The sequence below is a fragment of the Accipiter gentilis genome, chromosome 20 (genome assembly GCF_929443795.1).
Source record: "Accipiter gentilis chromosome 20, bAccGen1.1, whole genome shotgun sequence".
In the NCBI taxonomy this organism is placed as follows: Eukaryota; Metazoa; Chordata; class Aves; order Accipitriformes; family Accipitridae; genus Astur; species Astur gentilis.
In genome coordinates, this window is record NC_064899.1 from 22352458 (window position 1) to 22362799 (window position 10342).

The 10342-nt window shown below is 53.0% G+C and overlaps 1 protein-coding gene across 1 annotated transcript; it reads left to right on the top strand.

The window, feature by feature from the left end:
- Positions 1-1557: 1557 nt before the first annotated feature.
- On the top strand, positions 1558-6322 carry SOX4 (SRY-box transcription factor 4). Its single transcript, XM_049823982.1, has one exon. It carries the CDS (start codon positions 2129-2131, stop codon positions 3494-3496), a length of 1368 nt encoding a protein of 455 aa, XP_049679939.1. The 5' UTR covers positions 1558-2128; the 3' UTR covers positions 3497-6322.
- The last annotated feature ends 4020 nt before the right edge of the window (positions 6323-10342 follow it).

A 10342-nucleotide genomic window follows, 5' to 3' on the forward strand; every position in this document is an offset into this window, starting at 1 on the left:
CCGACCATAAGTTTTCTTGCAAAAACGTGTAACTGTTATTTTTAGACCTCTTTCTTAGACATTTCAGCTGGTTCCAACCTTTTTTTTTTTTTTTCTTCCTGATTTAAAAAGTGTTTTATACTGATGGTGTGTGGAACAAAAATTTTCACAGCTGTTTTGTCCAACAGCCTTTTTGGTTCCTGGCCTGATTGAATGAGGTGAGGAATCTTCAGGCGGTAACACTGCTGCTTTTTTTTTTTTTTTTTTTTTTTTTTTTTATGGCCTTACCATCCCCTTTTACCTGAGTATTATGGGTTTGGGCGGCGGGGGGGGGTGGAGGTTTGGTGCCGCGGAGGCCTTCAGGGGCCGCCCCGTTTTTCTTCACTATCGCTCACGGCAGGGCGAAGGGGGGGGGGGGGGGGGGGTTGGAAAATGAGATGAAACACCAAATCCCCGAATTTTCTCTCGGGGTGCCCCCCCGGCGCCGCTCAGCTCCAACTGCTTGGGGAACGCGGGTCGGGCGTGACGGCAAAACCCTTCGCGGCCGCTTCTCGAGTGGTGACGCGCCCCCCGCCCCCTTTCCGTCACACTCCGTCCCTTTTGTGCGGGCAGGTGTCCCCGCCGCGACCCCCCCCCCCACACACACACACCCGTGTTTTTGGGGTTTTTTTTTAAATTATTTGTGTGAAGATGATTTTTTGCCGATTTCCTAATTTTTCCCCGGCAGGGAGGGAGGAGCGCGGTGAGGGGGGGGGGGGGGTGGAGGGTGGTGGGGGGGGGGGGGGGTGCCTGCGCGGGCACGTGCGCGGCGGGGCGCGGGGCGGCGCGCGGGGCCTGCCCCTCGCTGCCCCTTTTAAAAAAAAAAGTTCGCCCCGCCGCCGGGAATGAGGTCAGCGCGGGCGCTTCTCATTGCACGCGGCGATTATTACCGGCGCCGAGGCGGCCGCCAATCGCGGCCCGGTGGGAGGGGCTTGGCCCGCGGAGGCGTTGGATACAGCGTCTGATTGGCCGCCGGGCGGGTTGGCGAAAGGATAAAAGGGGCGCGGGGCGGGCGCGGGGTCCGCTCTCAGCTGCAGCCGGCGGAGCGCGGCGGGCGGGGGGCAGCGCCCGGCGCCGGGGCGGCCGGGGGGGGGGGGGCGGCGGCGCGCGCGCTCCGCGGGGCTCCGCGGGCGCGGAGCGGCGGCGGCAGCAGCAGCAGCAGCAGCAGCAGCGGCGGCAGGACCGGCGGCCGAGGAGGAGGAGGAGGAGGACGGGGCTGGGCGGCCGGCTCGCCGCTCTTCCTGCCGGGGACGTACACACTCGTTCATGCACGAGCGCTTTTCTTTTTTTCTTTTTTTTTTTTTTTTTTTTTCCCGGGGATTTTTTTCCATCATTATTATTATTTTTTTCCTTCTTTTTCCCTTTTTTTTTTTTTCCCCCTTCTCCGAGGGGTTTTCTTTTCGCTCGGTACCTCGCAACTGCCAAATCCTACCTGCACAAACTCCTGGCCGCCGACCCCGCCACCACGAGTCCTGGAGCCGGGGTTTTCGGGGTTTGGGGGGCGCACCGCCTGCCCCCCCCCCCACCCCACCCCCCGCCCTTCCTCGTCCCCCCGTCCCTCCGCGGTCGTGCCCAGCGCTGAGAGACTCTCCTGAAACGCCGGAGGCAGGCGGAAAGCACTTGTGAACTGGACCAGCTGCTTCGGGAAGGGGGGAGACCCGAGGTGGTGGTGAGGAAAAAAAGCAGACCGACACCCCCCCGCCCCTCCAAAAAAAAAAAAAAGAAAAAAAAAAAAAAAGGCAACCAACCAAACCAGCCCAAAACGCCCCGAGAGGAAAACAAACAAAAAAAAAAAACCCACCAAAAAAAAAAAAACCCAAACCCAGAAAGGGCGAACTTGGACGGGCGGCTCGCGGCGCTGCTTTTGCAGAAACTCCGTCTGACCGCCGGCGGCCCCGCCGCCGCCGCCGCCTGGAGGGGGAGAGGACCGCGCCGCCGGGGACGAGGCGCCGGTGTGGAAGTACGAGCGGTGCGGGGAGCGGGGTCGCGGCCGCGGGGGGCTGCGCGGCCCCGGTGCCGCTGTGAGAAGAAGAAGAAGAAGAAGAAGAAGTTGCGCTCCCTGCCCCGCGGCGGAGCGGCGCTGAGCCCCGGCGAGCCCCCCCCCGCCGCGATGGTGCAGCAGACCAACACGGCGGAGAACACGGAGGCGCTGCTGGCCGCCGAGACCTCCGACTCCGGGGCCGGCATCGAGCTGGGCATCGCCTCCTCCCCGACGCCGGGTTCCACCGCCTCGACGGGGGGGAAGGCGGACGACCCGAGCTGGTGCAAGACGCCCAGCGGGCACATCAAGCGGCCCATGAACGCCTTCATGGTGTGGTCGCAGATCGAGCGGCGGAAGATCATGGAGCAGTCCCCCGACATGCACAACGCCGAGATCTCCAAGCGCCTGGGCAAGCGCTGGAAGCTGCTCAAGGACAGCGACAAGATCCCCTTCATCCGGGAGGCGGAGCGGCTGCGCCTCAAGCACATGGCGGACTACCCCGACTACAAGTACCGGCCCAGGAAGAAGGTGAAGTCGGGCAACAACAGCTCCGCCAAACCCGCCGACAAGGCGGACAAGGGCGCCGGGGGCGGGGGCAGCCCCGCCGGCTCCGCGGCCCCCGCCAAGCCCGCCCCGAAGAAGGGTGGCGGCGGCGGCGGCGGCGGCTCCTCCAAGCCCTCCCCCGCGGCCGGCGGCGGCGGCGGTGCGGGCGGCAAACCCCACGGCAAGGCGGCGGCGGGGGCGGCGGCGGGGGGCGGCAAGGCCGCCCCCTTCCCCGGGGAACCGCCGGCCGCGCTGCTGCCGCCCGAGCACCAGGCGCTGTACAAGCCCCGGGGGGCGGCGGGCGCTCCCTCGGGTCCCGGCAAGGCGCTGGCCGAGAAGAAGCTGAAGCGGGTCTACATCTTCGGGAGCGGGCAGGCGGCCGCCGCCGCCGCCGCCTCCTCCTCCTCCTCCTCCTCCTCCGCTTCCCCCGGCGGCGGGGGCGCGGTGCCCGGCAGCCCCACGCTGAGCAGCTCGGCGGAGGCCGGCGACCCCTTGAGCCTGTACGAGGACGGGGGCGGCGGCGGGGCGGGCCGGCCCGACGGGGACTGCGGCGGGGCCGCCTGCCCCTCGCCCTCCGGCTCCGGTTCGGGTTCGCCCTCGGATCACCGCAGTTACACCAGCCTGCGCGCCTCCTCGCCGGCCCCCTCGACGGCGCATTCCTCGTCCGCGTCCTCCCACTCCTCCTCCTCCTCCTCCTCCTCCTCCTCCGGCTCCTCTTCGTCGGACGACGAGTTCGAGGACGACCTCTTGGACCTCAACCCCAGCCCCGGCTTTGAGAGCATGTCCCTGGGCAGCTTCAGCTCCTCGGTTCTCGACCGGGACCTGGATTTTAACTTCGAGCCCGGCTCGGGCTCGCACTTTGAGTTCCCGGACTACTGCACGCCGGAGGTAAGTGAGATGATCTCGGGGGACTGGCTGGAGTCCAGCATTTCCAACCTGGTCTTCACTTACTGAGGCGAGAGCCGGGCCCCGCTGGAGGAGGCACAGAGACGCGGCAGGACTCGTCCGTCCCGTCCCCCCCCCCCCCGCTTTTCTTTCTGGGTTTGGGTTGGGGTTTTGGGGAGGAGGGGGGGGGTGGTGGTGTCTTTTTTTTTTTTTTTTCTTTGCTGGGAAGGGGCCGGTGAGACTGCTTCTTGCGCTCGGGGAGAGCGGCGGCTGGAGCGGGATCGCCGTCTCCTTGCAAAGGGGCCAGCAGCCCCCCCCCCCCCCCCCCCCTTCCTCCGGCTGGAGACGGACCCGCACCGCCCCCCCCCCCCCAGCCCAGAGACGAGCCTGAACGTTTGCTTTTTCAGAGACTGGCGGGAGCGAAACGCTGCCTTTTTCCTTTTCCCTTTTTCTTTTCCCGAAAAGAGAGACAGGAGGGGGGAAGGAGGGGGGGGGGGGGGACCGCACACACACACCTCTGGGTTCTTTGTTATTGCCCACTTTGTACGACTCAAGAGGAGGGGGAGCGATGCCTTGTGCTGAGCGCGCACTGGATGTCTTGAGCATTCGCCCTTTTCGTGTGAAAGAGCGATCAGAACTGCTTGGAGGAAAAAAAAAAAAAAAAAAAAAAAAAAAAGGAGAAAAAAACCAACCAAACAGGAAAAAAAAAAAAAAAAAATCCACCCAAGCCCTTGCAAGGTTCACGTTTTGGGGGGAGGAATCCCGTCCCGGTTTCTTCTGCGGTGAGAGGAGGCGACGATGATGGGAGGAGGAGGAAGAGGAGGCGGATGGAGCTGGACTGAGATCCTAGTTAAGAGGAGAAGAGCCAGACTTACACTTGAGAGCTGTCTTGGAAATACGGTGGGGGGAAGATAATAATAAACTGAAACGGATTTGCACGTACAGATGAGGTGGCGGCAGCGCTTTTCTCAGTCACCTTATGTCATATGTAGAGAAAAAAAATAAGGCCGAAACTTCAAGAACGCTGAAAACTTCTTTTTGCAACAGAGACGGAATGGGAACAGTTTCTGTCATGATGTGGTACAGGGGAAATGGAGGGCGATGGCTTTTGCAAAAAAACCCGAAAATACTGAAAAAAAAAAAAAAAAAAAAAGTAGTTTTTTTCTTCTTACTCAGAATCGTGATGGTGTTGGATTATTTCACTGGTGGGGTTTAATATAGCATGTTATCCTGTCTATCTTTTTAAGATTTCTGTAAGACTGTTGAACAGTTTAAAAAAAATAGTGTTAGGATAATATAAAAGCAGATAGATGGCGCTATGTTTGATTCCTACAAAAAATATCACCAGCTTTTTTTCATTCTTAACTCTTTAAAGGATTCAAACGCAACTCAAATCTGTGCTGGACTTTAAAAAAAGAAAATTCAGGACCAAATTTTTTCTCAGAGTATGTATGTGTTTGTTCCTTATAGCTGTAAATGAAAAGACTGTTTTTTCTCACCGATGCTCCATCCTCGTATTGGGTTTTTTTGGGTTTTTTTTCCTTGTAAATGTAATCGGATGCCATTTTATAAGTGGACGTATTTATACTGGCCAAACATTTTTGACTTGTATTCCTTTGTCCTTTTTTGGTAGTTCTCGTTGTTACCCGCACCATTTTTATGTCTCCTTCACTGAAGGGCTAGAGTTTTAACTTTTAATTTTTTATATTTAAATGTAGACTTTTGACACTTTTAAAAACAAAAAGAGAAGAGAGATGAAAACGTTTGATTATTTTCTCAGTGTATTTTTGTAAAAAATATATAAAGGGGGTGTAAATCGGTGTAAATCGCTGTTTGGATTTCCTGATTTTAACAGCAGGGCCGCTGGTTAGTATCTCCCACGCGTGTGCGCGCTCTCACGCTCACCCACACTCTCACCCACCCACGAATCAGCCCCTATTTTGTCCATGTTTACACTCCAATCTGCAGGCATCTTAAAGTGACAGCATCCCTCGCCGCCAGCGCCCGCTCCGCACCCCCCGCCTCGCCGGGGGAGGGGGCGGCAGGGGAGGGGGGGCCCGAGGGGAGGGGGAAGACTGAGGCGTGTACACACTGTATGCTACCGTTTTGGGGAGGAACCTGTCCCGAAATGAAGTAAAGCGACTGGTGCATTTACACAGAAGGGATCCTGTACCTTTAACTTGTAAACCACATCTTTTTGCACTTTTTTTAGAAGCAAAAACGTGCCGTTTAAACCACTGGATCTATCTAAATGCCGGTTTGAGTTCGCGACACTATGTACTGCGTTTTTCATTCTTGTATTTGACTATTTAATCCTTTCTACTTGTCGCTAAATATAATTGTTTTAGTCTCTTATGGCATGATGATAGCATATGTATTCAGGTTTATAGCTGTTGTGTTTAAGATGAAGAAAGTGAAAACATCTTTGTACATTTAAGTCTGTATTATAATAAGCAAAAAAGAAGATTGTGTGTTTATGTATGTTAATATAACATGACAGGCACTAGGACGTCTGCCTAATGAGGTGGTTCCGTTAAGGGTTTAACTTTTTTTTGTTCTTTTTGTTATTTTTTTGGTCATCCATCCTGTGCAATATGCTGTGTAGAATTTTTTTTTTTTTTTTTTTTTTTTTTTTTGTGTAAATAACACCCACAACGCAACGTTGGGAAAGGAGGAAAAAAAAAAAAAAAAAGATCATGCCAGCTAACCATGTCAAGTTCACTGCCTGTCAGATTGTTGATATACCTTCTGTAAATAACCTCTCTTTTTTTTTGTTTTGGTTTGGTTTTTGTTTTGGTTTTTTTTTTTGTTTTGGTTTGTTTTTTGTTTTTTTTTTTTTTTGTTTGTTTTGTTTTGGTTTTTTTCTTCGGGAAGGAAATAAAATCAGCTGGAACTGAACCCTAACACTGGGCTGCTCTTGTCATCATTGCTTCGTCCCCGGTCCCCTCCGGGTGGGTTTTTGTCGCCCCCCCGGCAGCGCTGCCTTCAACCCCCCCCCTACCGGGAGGGGCGGCCCAACCTCCCCCCAGCCAAAATAAGTTTCTCCGGACACCTGTAGTGAAGTCTTTCGAATGCAGAGCGTTTACATTAGCGGCCACTGGAGTCCGGGGGGGCCTCAAGGCCGGTGACCCCCTCCCAGCCCCCCCGGGTTTTCGATTTCCCGGGTCCCCTCCTGCCTACGGATATGCATCGTCCCTTCCACGGTGGGTTTTTTGTTGGTTTTTTTTTTTTTTTTTGTAAACCGATTAAAGCAGCCCACCGACATAATGGTTTCACTTAGCTGTTAATTTACAGCTGGCTGCCAGCCAGAAACTCTTTTTCCATGAAAAAAAAAAAAAAAAAAGGAGCTGCACCAGCTCTTTTCCCAAAGCCGTCGGCCCGGGAGGTTAATCTTCGCCCTCGCCTCATCCCCACGAATTCCTCCCCTTTTATTTACCATGCCAAAAAATCCCCCTGACCCCCGCTCCCCTTCTCCCCGGGAGTTTCCCAGTTAGCCCCTTTGCCCTTCCTCCTTGTTTTTCCAGGGCCATTTACAAAGCAGATGGATGGGGACTCGGGGTATCCCCCCCCCACCGTGAAACACCCCAGGTGGTGGTGGGGGGGACCCCCCCTGTGCACCCAAACCCTCCTCGCCGTGCCCAGGTGCTGTGCTTATCCATAAAGGTGCTCTGGGGACCGAGCACTGGTCAAACTGGGAGGGGGGGGGAGGAAAAAACCGCAGGGGGGGGGGGGGTGATGGGGGTGGGTGACACCATCAGACTGCAGCCGCTGGTTTTGGGGGCTGCCGGGCTCTTTGCCGTTGGCTACAGTTAACTCGAGGGGTTTTATGGTTTCCTGCGCGCGTTGGGTTTGGTCTCGGTTATAATAAACTCCAGAGTTGCCAAACGGGTCGTTTTCTCGGGGGGGGGGGGCTCTTTGGGTGACACGCAGGTTGTTTTCCTCCAGATAGCTAAGTGGAAGTCAGGCGAAAATAGATAGATATTGGCACAACGTTACGTATGGGCGTAGGTACATAAATGGGAAATACTCGTGTGTTCCTTACTGCCCGCGATATGGAGCAAGGCAAAGTCTCTCGCTAGAGAAGTACCCAGAACTAAGCCACACAAGGCTATCTCACCAAATGTACTTTTTTTTTTTTTTTTTTAATAGACCATATTTCTAATATGACTGTTTGGGCAGGAAAAGCAGAAGCCCTTTAGCAAACCTGCAAACTAACAAATTTATTGCAAAGATTTTCTAATGAAGATCTATGTAAAAGAAAACTAGATTTTAGGAATCGCAACTGGTGTCTGGCCGTAGGTTTGCCTAACACCGGATCCTCTCCTGGAGGTGGGCCAGCGTGGCGGGTGCCTGTAAAGAAGCGCATTTCCACAGCACGGTGAAATCTCTGACTCAGGATTGCCGTAGCTCTCGTTTTCTCCCGCTGCCCCAGCTGGCGTGAGAGGCCCCAACCCCGCTCCTGGAAGCTGCCACCATGCTGGAGCAAACAAGGCAAAGCAAAACTGCTCCTCTCCTGCTGTGCCTTCACTCCGGTAATTAGCATTTTAGAGACTTTCACAGCCACGCGTGGTCATCGTCACCAGTGAATCCTGCTCCGTTCGTTTATACTGTCCTTCACGGCATCCCCTTCTTGCCTGTGGCCTCTGCAACATCTCGAGGTAATGCTGAGTGAATTCATTTATGTGCCGTGTGAAAAAATGAAGTTTCTATTTTCTATTTAACTTTGGTGGAGATAATTTTGTCCATTCTTGCACTGTGACAATTTTGTCTCTTCTTCATCTTTTGCTAAACCTCTCATTTTTATAGCTCCTGGCCATTTCTCCATCAGCGCATCTCATAGTGCGCAGAGGTACAGAAAAGACTTGAACTAGATTTAAATGAAAAAAATCACCGTAACAGGCCACATATGTCTGTCGCTAAAATTTACTTTTAATAGACTGTGCTTCTTTGTAAATCACTAATTTACCTGCAAATTAGATGAAGACTGTTCACCTCAAGAGCGTATATATAATTTTCAGTAATCAGGTCTGCCTCCCCTGTGTGTCATTTCATTTCCTTCCCTTCCTTGTAAAGCAGCGTGCGATGTGAGCGCGTGCACAGACCGTATTGTATTTTCTTTCTTTCCCAACACCAAAGTAGGGCTCCCCGGGAGTCCGCAATGCTGAGCGCATTTGCAAGCCTTGTACTCCCGTGTTACACTTCCAGCAGAATCGGCTTGACTGAGCAGAAAGGAGAGGACTGAGCTAGAGGCCTCCCCAGCCTCCCCGTTAGCTGTCGTGACGTACGCTGGCACGATACACGACGCAGTAGCAGCCGTGCGGGGCAGATCCTTCACGCTGGCCGGCCTCTCCTCTGCCACCTCTGCTTCCACAAGAAAGTGGAAAAAGTAGCAGATTAGAGTTTAACCCTCCTCCCAAGGGTTCTTTGTTCTGTGTGTTGGATCTAGTTTTTGAATGTATGCATTAGGGTTAATTTTTCGTGTTGAGTAACGCCATAAAGGTCTCTGTAAAGCTTTGAAGACATTAACAAGGTATAATAATGTGTCCTCCTGCATCTACACATGTTGTGATTGTCTTGATATGCCAGAGTTCAAAAATTATTATTCACCTCCCGCCATTTCAACCTCTCCTCTCCAGGTCCTCGAACGAGCTCTAAAATCAGCTGTGATTTTTGTCACCAACATGAAGAAAATAAATGTGGTTGTCTCCAAGATGGGTATGCCGTGGCACAAAAGGTGACTTATTCAGGACTTAGTAATTAGCCGGTCAGTGACTGCTCCATTTTGTGCATTGTACATAAACATCTCAGGGCAAGGAGTAACATTGACTGAACCTATAGTAACCAATTTCTAGACCACCAACAGAATTAAATCCCGTGGAATGTGATTTAGGCATAACTCACAGGCACGGACGGCTATGCAACATTTCCTAATACTACTTCTCTGGCTAGATCATACTATCCTGAGTCACTTCCTATGCCTTTTTTCCTACCGATACACTAACTCCTAGTAGCCTTTCTCCCCCTGTACTAGCTCCTCGGTGGTTTTTTGCAAGCAAAGCTTAATTCTCCTGCATGGCAGAAGAGCATCCCCAAACTCCACGTGGCTCCTGTTACATCTTCCCTTTTAAGTGAGTTTACCTGAAGCAAAGGACAACGTAACGGTGGCTGCTGGTGGGGTGATGTTGGTTGGTTTGCGACAGAGGAGGTTAGCTGTCCGTAACCTGGCCTTGATGCCATTTGTTGACATCTAACAAATGCTGGCCAGTCTCTTCGCACGCCCCTGTGTGTCCCGTCCTTATCCTAAGCAGCACGAGCTTGCTCGACCAGGAGGAGGAATAGGGCTTGCAGAAATAGGAGCAAGACTGGCAGGTCTATTGCAAGGGGCCCATACGGGTCTTTCAAAATGATGGGGATTAGGTAGAAGTAGAAACTCAGACCTGGCAGGGGTATGAGCTTTGAGTCCTGCTTGGCACTGTTATGCCAGCAAAATACTAGATAAAATGTGTGTTATACTGGCAAAGCTGTGCTTTGTTGTGTTGGCAGTGGTCTTGTGACGTAGACCTGGAAGCAAAGGGAAAACATTTGCCTTTCCCTTCTTATCTTTCCTCTTTTGCTCTCCCAGTAATTCACTCGGTTTCTTCCCGGGCTTCCCTCCGCACTCTCCAGTTTACGTTCCTTTCTCTGACCTCGCTTCTTCCCGAATGTCTTCCTAATCTTCTTCAGGATGAGCTTTGCTTATACTATGTTAGAGACGTACGTGCCCATTCAGTGGACCCAGAACATTATGTCTTTCCTGCTTCCCAGACCCCCTTTTTCTTCTGTTTCAGCATTCATCGCCTTCCCTTGCAAAAGGCACATTGCCTAATGCGTGGCAGTAGAATGAAAAGAAATCTAATTTAAAATGTATCCAAGATG